This window comes from Hypanus sabinus, chromosome 3 (genome assembly GCF_030144855.1).
Source record: "Hypanus sabinus isolate sHypSab1 chromosome 3, sHypSab1.hap1, whole genome shotgun sequence".
NCBI lineage: Eukaryota > Metazoa > Chordata > Chondrichthyes > Myliobatiformes > Dasyatidae > Hypanus > Hypanus sabinus.
The window spans coordinates 11,644,635-11,660,136 of record NC_082708.1 but is presented as its reverse complement, the minus strand read 5'-3'; the positions used below and the strand labels follow the sequence as shown (position 1 = coordinate 11,660,136).

Here is a 15,502-nt window from a genome sequence, read left to right as displayed (position 1 = left end):
GTTTAATAACATCCTTTTTATACAGAGGGCAGCCTAGCCAGGGTAGTGGAGTAGTTAGCGAAACGTTTTGCAACGCTAATGATCAGAGATTGGAGTTCAATTCCCAACGCTGACTATAAGGAATTTGTAAGTTCTCCCCATGACCACAAGGATGCCGTGGGTTCCTCCCATATTACAAAGGTGTACATGGTAGGGTTAGTCAGTTGTGGGCATAATATGTTGGCACCAGAAGCCAGGCGGCTCTTGCAGGCTGCCCAGCACAATCCTTGCTGATTTGATTTGAAGCAAGCGATACATTTCATTGTATATTTCGACATACATGTGACAAATAAAGTTAGTCATAACTTTACCTGGACGTGCCTCTTCCAAGAACTCCACCGGGAATTTCAAAGTATATCTACTGATGCTTGAGTGATGTTTCCCATCCACTTCCAAAAGCTGTATCTGACCTCAGATACTTTTCTTTTGCTGAGCTCCAGATGTTCTCTTTGTCCTCTGCTTCCTGATTGCTTTGAAATTGAAAGGGGGTATAGTCTGAAATCCTTTTGACTTTTACCTCCCTCGTTCCACCTCTCCTTGTACAACAACAGAGTCATATATCATAGAAACAGGCCCTTCAACCCAACTCGTCCATGCTGTCTGTTGCCCAGTGAGGTTGACTCATCTGCCTATATTCCATTTATGGCCTTCTAAAGCTCTCCCAATTCAGGGTCTCCCACCCTGGAGTCCACAGACCCCTTTTGCTTAATGGTTCATGGCATATAAAAGGTTAAGAGCCTCTGAAAGATGGTTAATCAGAATCAGGTTTATTACCTGTGAGATATTTCATGGAATTCGTTGTTTTGTTGTTGTTGTTTCGTTGTTTTGTGGCAATTGTTACATGTCATCGTTGCTTGGATTAACTGTAAGCATCATTTAGGTGCGCCTGGACGAGGCATGGGGATGGCATCATATAACAAATGGGTGTAGGCATTTTCTATTGAATTCAGGAGGTTTCTAAAAATTTCTGCAGCTAAGCGATGCAACGGACTGTGAGTTACCAGCGAGAGAGTGAGTTGAGTTGAGTTAGTTGAAGAGTTCACTACAGCAGTGGGCGTTCCCAATATTTCTCCATGGCCAGAAGATTGTGATAATTTGCGGCACACACTGCATATTGGATACATGACTGTCACTTTGTATGATCCATACTCGGATTTCTGGAGCATTTTGTGGTGACCACTTTTTGTTAACCCGTACACGGATCCGGGTGTGTTACATGGCGACCACTTGTGTTAGGGAATATTCCATGACCGTCACCTTGTGATATCCCTACATGGATTTTGGAACTTGGGCGTCACTTTGTTATCCCTCCGTGGACTCTAGTATTTCAGTGACAACCACTCGACCTCTGGAGTCTTCTGTGACTGTCACCTCATTATCCCTGCGTGGATCCAGTGTGTTACGTGACAATCACTTGTCCTCTGGAATTTTCCATAATCGTCACCTGGTGTCATCTTAACTTGGATTCATGAACCCTTCCTCACAGACACCAGTGCCTGTTCCTGTGGATTCTGGAACCTTCTGGATTGCCATCCTAGGACTCTGTTTGAGTAAGACTTGGGAGGAAGTGTTTCCAGACCTCCACAGTTTGTGAGCTAAGATGCAATGCACGGTTAAATTTTGGTTAAGGGAGCAATTGTTTTAATTGTCTGTATTTTGGGTAGGTATTGAAAATATATTTGTTTAACATTGACATCTGTGGTCTATGGCTGCTGGCACATAACAATACATAATTCTAAAAAACTGTGATTTACGGTAAGAATATAAAAATAAATAGTGCAAACAGAGAGGGCAAAATGGTGAGGTAGTGTTCAACGACAGTTCAGGAATCTGATGGCCGAGGGGAAGAAGCTTTTCCTGAATCATTTGACTGTGAGTCTTCGGGTCATATTCCTGCTTCCTGGTGGTAGCAATGAGCCTCTGGCTTTAAACCTATGTTCATATCCCCTCCCTGGGGATAAAAGATAGGTTTATGCACCTCAAAGTTCAAAGTGAACTTATTATCATTGTAAGCTTGCATGTGACAGCTGCCACACCCCTGTATACCACTTTGACAGGCAGGCTAAACCTGGTGAGGGTAGCTGGCAGGCCTCGTAACACAGTGAGATGGGGGGGGGGGGGGGGGGAACACCTGGTCCAGCATGGGCAGATTTGATCTGTAGTCAGATCCAACGGCCGGGAAGTCAGTACTGCCACGCTTCGTGGAGAGCAAAGGGCATGACAAGGCACAGAAGACGTCATGGTCAACATCTGCAACCAAGGAAGATTCCAGCTGTGACGCTTCTTCATATCACTGGGCCCGGATTTCCGAGGTTGGGAGAGTGGAACTGCCCCAGTGGAATGGCTTTTCTACTTCAAAAACTCCCACACAGGTTTCCTGCCATCGTCAGACACGATGGACAACTATAGTGACATTTCAGTTCATGTATGTCACTATATACTAGCCTGAGAGTCATAATTTGTGGGTTTTCACTATAGAACAAAGAAACACAATGGAGTCAGTGACAAACTACACACAAAGACAGATAAACAACCGACGTGCAAAAGAAGAAAAACTGCATATACAAAAAAAAACAAATAATTATAAATAATACTGAGAACATGAGTTGTAGAGTCCTTAATTTCATGATCTTGTATATCTCAATCAGGTCACCTCTCAATCCTCCATATTCCAGTGAATAATGTCCTAATCTACACCACTTTTCATGTAACTCAGACCAGGAAAAATGCTGGTAAATCTTTTCTGCACTCTTCAAGTTAAAAGTAAATTTATTGTCCAAGTACACCACATACAACTCTGAGGTTTGTCTTCGTGCAGACATATGCAGTAGAAGTGGCATGATAGCATAGTGGTTACCACAATGCTTTACAGTTCTGGTGACCTGGGTTCAGTTCCTGCTGCTGCCTGTGAAGATTTAGTACATTCTCCCTGTGACTGCATGGGCGCTCCGGTCTCCTCCCACAGTCCAAAGCTGTACCAGTAGGTAGGTTAAGACCATACGACAAAGGAGCAGAAGTCAGCCATTCGGCCCATCGAGTCTGCTCCGCCATTTCATCATGAGCTGATCCAATCTCCCCTTTAGTCCCATTCCCCCGCCTTCTCACCATAACCTTTGATGCCCTGACTACTCAGATACCTATCAATCAATAACTGGTCATTGTAAATTGTCCCGTGATTAGGCTAGGGTTAAATCAGGGATTACTGGGCAGCATGGCTCGAAGGTCCTGAAGGGTCTATTCCAAGCTATATCTCAATAAGTCAATGAATAAAATAAAAAATAAATAAATCCAAGAATAGAATCAATGAAAAATTGTGTTTAGACTTAATAACACTTAAGTTTCTTTCACGTTTAACAGCAATCTTCCTTATGACAGGATGACCAAACTGTACACAATGCTCCAAGTGCAGCCTCACCAATGTCTTACATAACTGCAGTATAATTTCCCAATTCCTATACTCGATCCCGACAATAAAATAGAAGTTCTCTTTCATCTCCTCTTTTCCTTAATGTTCACCGACTGAAACCTACTATTCTTCAAGATTTCATCACGGAGTTATAATCTTCCTCGAGTCAGCCCGAATGCCATTGGAAGTACGTAGTGTCATATAGACGTGGAGACAGGCCCTTTGGCCCCAACAGTCCATGCCGACCTTGATTCCAATTAAAGCTTATTTTGCCGTGTTTGGCCCTTGTCCTTCTAAATCTTTCATATCCCCATACCGGACTAAGTACAGTACTGTGCAAAAGTCTTCGGCACCCTAACTATATCAGAATCAGGTTTCATATCATCAGCATATGTCTTGGTATTAAACCCTGTTCTGATTCTGATATCGCTAAGGTGCCGAAGACTTTAGCACAGTACCGTAGTAATTGTATGTGTTGCACAGTATTGCTGCCTCAAAAAAACACATTTTATGAAATATGTGAGCAATGATAAACCTGATTCTGATACGGGTCTCTGTTATGGACTGAGACTGGGAAGGGGGCAGGGAGAGAGGAATCATGGTAGGGAAAAGGGGGAGTGATATTCTGTAATGATCAATAAACCAATTGTTTGGAATCAAATGGCCTTGCCTGGTGTCTCAGGGCTGGGTGTGTCTGCACCTGCGCCACCCTCTGCCCCTGGTACTCCTTCTCAGTCACCTGACCCACACCCCTCACCATTCCCAACATCCTTTGCTCCCACCAGATTTACAAGCTCTCTCTCTACTCCACATTGACAAATACATTACTGCGCAAAGTCTTATGTACTCTCAATATATATATATATATATGTATATAGACTGTGCTGCAATGAATGAGATACAGCTTGAACCACATCATCAAGTTCGCCGATGACACGACCGCGGTGGGTCTCATCAGTAAGAACGATGAGTCAGCTTACAGAGAGGAGGTACAGTGGCCAACAGATTGGTGCAGAGCCAACAACCTGTCTCTAAATGTGAACAAAACAAAAGAGATGGTTGTTGACTTCAGGAGGGCACAGAGCAACCACTCCCTGCTGAACATCAACAGCTCTTCGGTAGAGATCGTTAAGAGCACCAAATTTCTTGGTGTTCACTTGGTGGAGAATCTCAGCTAGTCCCTCAACACCAGCTCCATAGCAAAGAAAGCCCAGCAGCCTCTCTACTTACTGCAAAGGCTGAGGGATGTCCATCTCCCACCTCCCATCCTCACCACATTCTACAGGAGTTGTATTGAGAGCATCCTGAGCAGCTGCATCACTGCCTGGTTCGGAAATTGCACCATCTCAGATCGCAAGACCCTGCAGCGGATAGTGAGGTCAGCTAAGAAGATCATCAGGGTCTCTCTTCCCGCCATTACAGACATTTACACTACACGCTGCATCCGCAAAGCAAACAGCATTATGAAGGACCCCGCGCACCCCTCATACAAACTCTTCTCCCTCCTGCCATCTGGGAAAAGGCGCCGAAGCATTCAGGCTCTCACGACTATGTAACAGTTTCTTCCCCCAAGCTATCAGACTCCTTAATACCCAGAGCCTGGACTGACACCTTACTGCCCTATTGTCCTGTTTATTATTTATTGTAATGCCTGCACTGTTTTGTACACTTTATGCAGTCCTGGGTAGGTCTGTGGTCTAGTGTAGTTTTTTTTTTCTATGTTGTTTTTCACGTAGTTCAGTCTAGCCTAAGGCTTTTAATTGTACCTTTTTTATGTACCTTTAATTGTACTATTCTTAATGTATCTACCATAATTCTTCCTCTGGCAGGTCATTCCACCCTCTGGGTAAAAAACATTGGCCCTCAGTTTCCTATCACATGTCTCCCCTCTCAGTTTTGATGAAATATATCCCGTCTGAGTGGGCAACAGTGGTGGGATAAGAAACTATAATGTGTTCAAATATGCTCCTTCAATTATGGCTGTTTTTTTTCCCACCTCATTCTACCCCTCCAATTTCCTTGCAATCCTTAACCCCTGTCCAGTCAAAAACCTGTCATTCTCTGTTTTGATACACTCAACTTTCCAGATTAACTCTAATTCTATTGGTATGTCTTATATAACTGAATTTTCCTCTAGCCTTTGGTCGTTGCACAATTCCAGTTTCACAAGACACGGAAAATTACTTTTCCAATGCACTGACCAATGTCTATTGGCACATAAGGCAACAATGTACATTTCACGTGACCAATATTACTTCCATGTATAATCTTTTCTCATTTTAACCCCTTTTAAAAGTGTCCTGATTTGTTCTCCTTCCAATTTTCTTCTAGGAGGAAAGTCCACCAACTGGGAAGGTGGGATCCGTGTTCCAGGTCTCCTCCGATGGCCTGGCGTCCTGACAGCGGGCAAGACAGTCCATGGGCCAACCAGCAACATGGACATCTTCCCAACAGTTGTCAACCTGGCCCAAGCAACGATGCCAAGTAACCGGTAAGCAGACGGGTTTGTGGAGGGAGGTGGACGGTTGCCGACATTCTGTTCTAACAACAAGGAGGCCAGGTTGAGGACGGCACTTGTGGTCAAGATGTTTACTGTGGGCAGGGAGGCAAAAAAGCCCCAACGTATGACAAAGGTTCTGGGAAAACCACATACAGGTATGCGTCACTTAATGTCCATGATATGTTCTGTGAAATCGGACATTATGTGATTTGGACGTTGTGCAAACACTATTATATACTTAGCAAACCTAACTGTAGTGTACCTGTATTGACTAAATAGCCAAGAACTTACACTAAAACTGTATAGTGTACACTATACTGTAAAGATGTCAACAATATAGAGACATTACAGAAGAGATTTACTAGAATATCACCTGGGTTTCAGCAGCTAAGTTACACAGAAAGGTTGAACAAGTTAGGTCTTTATTCTTTGGAGCATAGAAGGTTGAGGGGGGACTTGATAGAGGTATTTAAAATTATGAGGAGGATAGATAGAGTCGATGTGGATAGGCTTTTTCCATTGAGAGTAGGGGAGATTCAAACAGGAGAACATGAGATGAGAGTTAGGGGGCAAAAGTTTAAGGGTAACATGAGGGGGAACTTCTTTACTCAGAGAGTGGTAGCTGTGTGGAACAAGCTTCCAGTAGAAGTGGTAGAGGTAGGTTCGATACTGTCATTTAAAAAAACATTGGATAGGTATATGGACAGGAAAGGAATGGAGGGTTACGGGCTGAGTGCAGGTCGGTGGGACTAGGTGAGAGTAAGTGTTCAGCACGGACTAGAAAGGCCGAGATGGCCTGTTTCAGGCCCGTAATTGTTATATGGTTATAATATATGCGTGCACTATAAATCTTTATTTCATTTTAAACTCTTTAATTTTTTTCACTTTTTAAACTTTCTTAGCCTACGTCACACATAATTTATCATTGTGCGACATGCCTAAATCCCGAGCAATATCATTCACTGGTTTTCCACCTTCATATTGTTTAATAACCTTTTGTTTCACTTCCAAATCAATACTTCTCCTTTGCCTCTTGCTGCTGCTATCACTAGGACGTGGTTTTTCTATGTTTGGAAGGCATGATGCACTTTACGGCAATATTTTTGAAAGAAAATTAGACAGAGAGATAATGCTACTACACTCAAGTGACATGCGATACACGAGATTGGTTACGTCTGCTACATCACGTTCTCCGATCGGGACTACGGACCGATATGTGATTGGACGTTGTCCAAATGGTGCACACCTGTAAACAGAAAACCACACAAACACGAGAAAATCTGATGCTGGAAATCCAGAGCAACACTCACTGGAGGAACTCAACAAGTCAGGCAACATTTATGGAAGTGAATAAACAGTGGACGTTTTAGGCCGAGGCTCTTCTTCAGGACTGAAAAGAAAGGGGGAACAGAACAGAATAAAAAGGTGGGGGTGGGGTAGCTAGAAGGCGACTGGTGAAGCCAGGTAGGTAGGAAAGAATAAGGGCTGGAGGGGAAGAAATCTAATTGGAGAGGAGAGTGAACCTTAGGAGAAAAGGAAGAGGGAGGAGATCCAGGGGGAGATGATAGGGAGGTAAGAGGCCAGAGTGGGGAATTGAAGAAGAGGGTTGGAAGATGGTATTTTTTTAAACAGAAAGGAATTCGATATTCATGCCATTGGGTTAGAGACTGTCCAGACCGAATATAAGGTGTTGCTCCTCCACCTTGAATGTGGCCATATCTTGGCACAAAAGGAGGCCATGGACCGACATGCTGGGATGGGAATTAATATGTTTGGCCACCAGGAATTTCCTCGCTGGCAGGTGGAACAGAGCTGCTGTAGATGCAGGAAATCTGGATCAGCACACACAAAATACTAAAGGAACCTAGAACATAGACCAGGACTTCCGCCTACGATGCAGTGTTCTCTCAATCAATCTAACCATTCCCTTTTACATAAACCTCCATTTTTCTATCATCCATGTGGCCATCTAAGAGTTTCTTCAATGTCCCTAATGTATTTGCCTCTATCATGAAGACACCCCCCCCCCGCAACATTTTCCGTACACCCTCCATCCTCTGTGTATATAATCTACCTACAACATTGCTCCTACTCCTTAAAATTATGCTCCCTCTCATTAATCAATTCTGCCCTAGGTAAAGGTCTCTGGCAGTCCAGTCGACCTATGCCTTTAATCATCTTGTGCGTCTCATTCAAGTTGCCTCTCATACTCCTTTGCTCCAAAGAGAAAAGCCCTGGCCTGCTCAACTGAACCTCATAAGACATGGTTTCTAATCCAGGCAATATCCTGGTAAATGTCCTCTGCACCCTCTCTAAAGCTTTCCACATCCTTCCGAAAATGAGGTGACCAGAACTGCACACGAAACTCCAAGGAAGGATGCTCCAGCAAACTACAGATTTTCTCCCGTTTACAATACTCCAGGTGTGGTCTAATCATGGTTTCATAGAGCTGCAACACTACCTCGCAGCTCTTGACCACAAAGTTCAAAGTGAGAATTATTATCAGAGTGCACGTATGTCGCCACATACAACCCTGAGATTCGTTTTCTGCAGGCATACTTAGCAAATTATAACCATATAACAATTAACATATAAACAAACCATATCGGCCCTTGTAGTCCGTGCCGAACACTTACTCTCACCTAGTCCCACCTACCTGCACTCAGGCCATAACCCTCCATTCCTTTCCTGAAAATATAACTATCCAATTTTTTTTTTAAATGATGAAATCGAACCTGCATCTACCACTTCTACTGGAAGCTCGTTCCACACAGCTACCACTCTCTGAGTAAAGAAGTTCCCCCTCATGTTACTCCTAAACTTTTGCCCCCAACTCTCAACTCATGTCCTCTTGTTTGAATCTCCCCTACTCTCAATGGAAAAAGCCTATCCATGTCAACTCTATCTATCCCCCTCATAATTTTAAATACCTCTATCAAGTCCCCCCTCAACCTTCTACGCTCCAAAGAATAAAGAACTAACTTGTTCAACCTTTCTCTGTAACAGGTGCTGAAACCCAGGTAACATTCTAGTAAATCTCCTCTGTACCCTCTCTAATTTGTTGACATCTTTCCTATAATTCGGTGACCAGAACTGTACACAATACTCCAAATTTAGCCTCACCAATGCCTTGTACAATTTCAACATTACATCCCAACTCCTATACTCAATGCTCTGATTTATAAAGGCCAGCATACCAAAAGCTTTCTTCACCACCTTATCCACATGAGATTCCACCTTTGGAGAACTATACACCATTATTCCTAGGTCACTCTGTTCTACTGCATTCTTCAAAGCCCTACCATTTACCATGTGTGTCCTATTTGGATTATTCATACCAAAATGTAGCACCTCACACTTATCAGCATTAAACTCCATCTGCCATTTTTCAGCCCACTCTTCTAACTGGCCTAAATCTCTCTGCAAGCTTTGAAAACCTACTTCATTAGCCACAATGCCACCTATCTTAGTATCATCTGCATACTTACTAATCCAATTTACCACCCCATCATCCAGATCATTAATGTATATCACAAACAACATTGGACCCAGTACAGATCCCTGAGGCACACCACTAGTCAGTGGTCTCCAACCTGACAAACAGTTATCCACCACTACTCTCTGGCATCTCCCATCCAGCCACTGTTGAATCCATTTTACTACTTCAATATTAATACCTAACGATTGAACCTTCCTAACTAACCTTCCGTGTGGAACCTTGTCAAAGGCCTTACTGAAGTCCACATAGACAACATCCACTGCTCTACCCTCATCAACTTTCTTAGTAACATCTTCAAAAAAATTAGTAAGATTTGTCAAACGTGACCTTCCATGCACTAATCCATGTTGACTGCTCCTAATCAGACCCTGTCTATCCAGATAATTATATATACCATCTCTAAGAATACTTTCCATTAATTTACCCACCACTGTCATCAAAATTACAGGACGATAATTGCTAGGTTTACTCTTAGAACCCTTTTTAAACAATGGAACCACATGAGCAATATGCCAATCCTCTGGCACCATCCCAGTTTCTAATTACATTTGAAATATTTCTGTCAGAGCCCCTGCTAATTCTACACTAACTTCCCTCAAGGTCCTAGGGAATATCCGGAGATTTATCCACTTTTATATTCCTTTAAAGTTCTAGTATTTCCTCTTCTTTAATCTTCATAGTTTCCATAACTACCCTACTTGTTTCCCTTACCTTACACAATTCAATATCCTTCTCATTAGTGAATACTGAAATTATAGAACATTAACTGTAAACAGGATCAGTAAACTGTAAACAAACTGTGCAAATGCAGATAATAAGTAATGAGCATGAGATAGCAAGATAAAACAGTCCTTAAATGAGTGTAGTTATTTCCTTTTGTTCAAGAGCCTGATGTTCGAGGGTAGTAAATGTTCTTGAATCTGGTGGTGTGAGTCCTGAGGCTCTTGTACCTTCCACCCGATGACAGCAGCGAGAAAAAAGCATCCATTTCCCCATCTAATGAAGACCAACAGACAAGATGCCTTCTTAACCCTCCTATCAAGTAGCATAGCAACTTTAGGTACCTATAGACATGGGCTCCAAATCTCTTCATTCCTCCTCGCTGCTAAGACTCGTGCCAGGAATGACTGTTGCCAGAACATTCACTGTTCCTTTTCCTCATATACACTGTCAGAGCTGCTCAGTTACTCCTGTATTTTGTGTGCGTTGCTCTGGCATCAACACAGACTTGCTGGCCCAGTCTGCCTCCTGTATCCATGTGACATTGTATTAAATAAAGAGTGAAGGTAAAATGTTTAAGGGGAACATGAGGGGGAACTTCTTCACTCAGAGGGTGGTAAGAGTGTGGAACGAGTTGCCATTGCAAGTGGTGCATGCACATCCCATTTCAACGTTGAAGAGAAGTTTGGATAGATACATGAATGGTAGGGGTATGAAGGGCTACGGTCCCGGTGCACGTCAATGGCATTAAGCAGTTTAAATCGTTCACCATGAACTAAATGGGCCAAAGGGCCTGCTTCTGTGCCATATTTTTCTGTGACTCTAGTTCTTCATGTTTCTTAGAGTAGCTGTAAGAAATGTTTAAACTAGTAGTAGTTACTCATTGTAAATCCTGAACTTGTTAGTTTGTGATAGAATTTCTTAGTGCAGTGATTCGGGGTGGGGGGCATTGTTGGGGGTGAAACATTATAGAATCGTTATAGAAGTTATTGCAATATTCTGGTATTTGGGGAGGTGTTCCTTAAAATTGTATAAAACGGTATGCAACAAGCTTTTCACTGTTCAGTGATGCTTGTGAATATACCAAAACTATTCTAAATCTAGTTCCCTTTAAAACTCCTGCCGCTCACCTTAAAGATTGTTTTCGATATCCTCACCATGAGTCACCGTCATGAGAGGGCACAGCCTCAGAAAAGAGGGGTGTCCCTTCAGAACAGAAACAAGGAGGAATTTCTTCAGCCAGAGGGTAGAGAATCTGGAATTCATTGGCACAGACGGCTTCATTGGGTATACTTAAAGTGGAGGTTGATTGGTTCTTGATTAGACAGGGTGTCAAAGGTTACAGGGAGAAGGCAGTAAAATGGGAATGAGAGGGATAATAAATCAGCCATGATGGAATGGTGGAACAGACTCAATGGGCTGAATGGCCTAATTCTGCTTCAACATCTTATGGACTTCCCTCCTCTCAGACCATTACCTTCCCTGACGTATGGCCAGAGTAAGATCGGCCAACTGCTTTGCTCTAGCAAGTGAAATGTAAATCTTATTCAATTTAATTTTTTATAAATATATACTGTATATTTCTTATTGTAATTTATAGTGTTGTTATTATGTATTCAATCTACCACTGGTTCCTTAAGGTTGTTATAGCCAGGGATGGTGGTGAGGATAAGCTCTCATTAGTGTGTGTCTCAAATAGCTTCTGACAACCAAGACCCTCTCCTACTGAACCCAGCATTTCTACCAACCGGAGAAGGGGCAAAGGCCGGTTACTGCCCTCTTAAAACCAGTCGCTTCAGGTAGACGGGGCTCGTCAGCCATGGTAAGCAGCTCATCGAGGAGAAGGAAAACTCTGATCTCAAACCTGTGCTGCCTTGCAGCTACACCCACTCATGGGGAAGGCTTTGGGAGTAAACCCCCAAGGAAAACTCCAGAGCTGGAGCCCCTATAGGCAGTCCTACGTTGAGTTGAATGCTGACTGGCAACTCCTGCAAAACCTCTGGTTCCTTTGGACTCATCAGCCATGTGTGCAACAGCTCGCTCCCCATATTATGTAGATAGCTGGGACGCGATATCCATGGCCGACCCTGTCTAACTCTGTACAGCTGCTGCAGGGCAACAGATTTCATGACATTGTACCAGCGATGTTCAGCCTGTTTCAGATTCTGACTCTGATTGCCTTGACCCTTCCCTCTTGTAGGATAATCGATGGCCGGGATTTAATGCCTTTACTCCGAGGTGAAGTTCAGCAATCCGAGCACGAGTTTCTCTTCCATTACTGTAACAGTCGCTTGAGTGCAGTTCGCTGGCATCCGAGGGATGGTAAGTCCTTTGCATTGAATTGGCAATTGGTGCGTTTGGATTAGTGTGGGTTTGGTTCATGATTTCGTTGGTTCACTTACGATTTTCCTTCAGCATTATCTGTTGATTCCATGGGTCACTTGAGATATTTAGATGCCCATTCTCATTCACCTGTACCCCAACTGTTAGATGCCCTTCCTGTTTAACCTGTGCCAGAGGAGGATGTGGGAGAAGAGCTCCCACTGCCTATCAAATGCTCCCAAAATAGCCTGACAAGCAAGTCCAGTTCCTGACCTTAATGTGTGGCTTGGCTACTAAGCCTGGCAGAACCGTTTCTACTGATGATCGCTTCAAGAAGACAGGGCTTGTCAGCCGAGGTTGGAAGCTCATCAAGGAGAAGGCAAACTCTGATCTCGAGCCTCAGCTGCCTTGCAGCTACACCCACTCATGGGGAAGGCTTCAGGAGTAAATGCTGTGGAAAAATTTGGAGCTAGGGTCCCTGAGGCAGACCTACATTGACTGGCAACTCCTGCGACACCACCAGTGCCTCACTGTATTGGTCTCTGCTGTCCCCCTGGACTCAACAGCTGCCTGGCGAGGGAAGCCTCCTGCATGAGCAACAATTTGCCCTCCATTACCGTACTGCCCTGGCTTGTGTATCGCATAGACTGCTGGGATACAGCATCCATGATCGACCCTGACCAATGGAGGGTCGCTGATATGCAAAAGTAATTACAGCAGGGTGATATTTCATACACCTGACAGATTTACAGTGCAGTAGTCACGTGAATGGTAGCTGCAACAGCAATGCTTTCAAATAGGATTTTTGTTTACCATTTCAGTAACATTTCAGATTGATAGATTTCACATTTCCATATTTCTCCTGTCACCTCAACAGAATTACATATTTTAATACTAAAAACCAATTACATGAACTTTTAATAAGGCAATGACCCCTTTCTTCTGAGAGTTTAGTTCCATAAGACCATAAAATGGGCCAGCTCAGTAACACAATGGTTAGCCCACACTTTGCAGTACCAGCGACCCCTGTTCAATTCCCGCCACCCCGCCTGTAAGGAGTTCGTACGTTTCTCCCCATGACCACGTGGGTTTCCTCCGGGTGCTCTGGTTTCCTCCCGCAGTCCAAAGATGTACCAGTTAGTAGGTTAATTGGTCATTGTAAATTGTCCTGTGATTAGGCTCGGGTTAAATCGGGTTGCTGGGCGGCATGGCTCGAAGGGCCAAAAGGGCCTATTCTGTACTGTATCTCAATAAATAGGGCCATTCAGTCCATCGAGTCTTCTCTGCCCTTCGATTATGCCTGATTTATTATCCCTTTCAACCCTGTTGTCCTGAATTTACCCCATAACCTTTGACACCCTTACTAATCACGAGGATGATTAGGTGGAAAATCTGTGGAATTCATTGCCACAGGTGGCTGTGGAAGGCAAGTCACTGGGTATATTTAAAGGAGAGGGTGATAATTTCTTGCTTAGTGAGGGCATCAAAAGTTATATTCTTTACACAGAGAATGGCAAGTGTGTGCTGGGGTAGCAGTAGAGGAAGGTACATTAACATTATTTCAAAAACTCTTGGGCACGTGGATGAAAGGAAAAGGGATTAAGAGAGAAGAGAGAATAATCTTTAGGCTTGATTGGGACAACTTAAAATTTACTATGCTCCTGATTCCTGTATAGTAGTTGTAGTATAGGATGCTGTGGATACAGTGAGTAGACACAGTAACACTGGGCAAGGAACAGAAGAAAGCATTAGTAATAGATGTGGCAATCCCGAATGACAGCAACATCAGGAAGAAAGAATATGAGAAGCTGGAGAAATACCGAGGCTTGAAAGAGCAGATAGAGAGGATGTGGAAGGGTAAAGCCAGAGTAATCTTGGTAGTGATAGGAGCACTTGGAGCTGTGACACCTGGACTTGGAGAGTGGCTCCAACAAATCCCGGGAACAACATCTGGGATCTCAGTCTAGAGGAGCGCACTACTAGGAATAGCACGGATACTGCGCCAAACCTCAAGCTCCCAGGTCACTGGTAGAGGACCTGAGATAGAGGGAAAAATACACATACATATCTCCCAATATGTATGTGTGTGTGTGTGTGTGTGTCTCTCTCTCTCTCTCTCTCTCTCTCTCTCTATATATATATATATATAAATAGACACACACAATCCACACTATCCTATAATATCCAGATATGTAATGTATTGCTCTCTTGTCACATATGTGTTTGTATAAGTATGTGTGTGACAAGAGAACAATACATTATATATTTGAGATGCATTCTATATTTAGTTGTAGTTTATAGCTAAGCAGGAAGGAATGGAGTGCATTTCATTTTTTCGTGTAATACTTGAGTAATATTATTAATATATTATTTGATTAAACATTTTTTGTTTCCATAATTCATTGTTAGTTATATGTAAGAAGTGTGTGAATGCTGTACGTCATTACACCAACATGTCACACGTGAGCACTTCACTAAAAAGAAAAGCTAGAGTAAGTATACAGGTGTCCCTGGCTCCTGTGTTTGCCTTTCAATTAGTTTCTGGATGTACAAATCAGAACAGGTATGTCTTTGGAATGTGGAGGGAAACCGGAACACCCAGAGGAAACCCACATGGTCACGGGGAGAACATACAAACTCCTTACAGACAGTGGTGGGCACCGAGCCCCAATCAGGTATCACTGGTGTTGTAAAGCATAATTCCTACAAAATTGTGGCCACTGTGTGGCAGTATGTTATGTCCTCTCAGCAGAGTACGTCTTAAAGCAAGAAGCATATTGGGTTTCGCTGCAGGTGTGTGTGTGTGTGTGTGTGTGTGTGTGTGTGTGTGTGTGTGTGTGTGTGTGTGTGTGTGTGTACACGTACAGCGAAGCGGCTTCACAAGTTTGATAAGTGTGACAGAAGACCCTGATTACGAATAAGCACATTAACCATTTATTTACAGACAAACAGTAAAACGTTCAACCGACCAAGTACTCATCTGTTCCACCCTAAGTTACAAAAGCTACAACACTGA

General features: G+C 43.3%; 1 protein-coding gene across 1 annotated transcript in view; it reads left to right on the top strand.

The window, feature by feature from the left end:
- Positions 1–15,502, top strand: part of LOC132391052 (steryl-sulfatase-like) — an 85,480-nt gene that overhangs the window by 68,437 nt on the left and 1,541 nt on the right. Inside the window, exons 8-9 of the mRNA XM_059963746.1 lie at positions 5,777–5,936; positions 12,365–12,486. Of these exons, the coding sequence (XP_059819729.1) occupies positions 5,777–5,936; positions 12,365–12,486 (282 nt within the window). The remainder of the gene's footprint in view (positions 1–5,776; positions 5,937–12,364; positions 12,487–15,502) is intronic.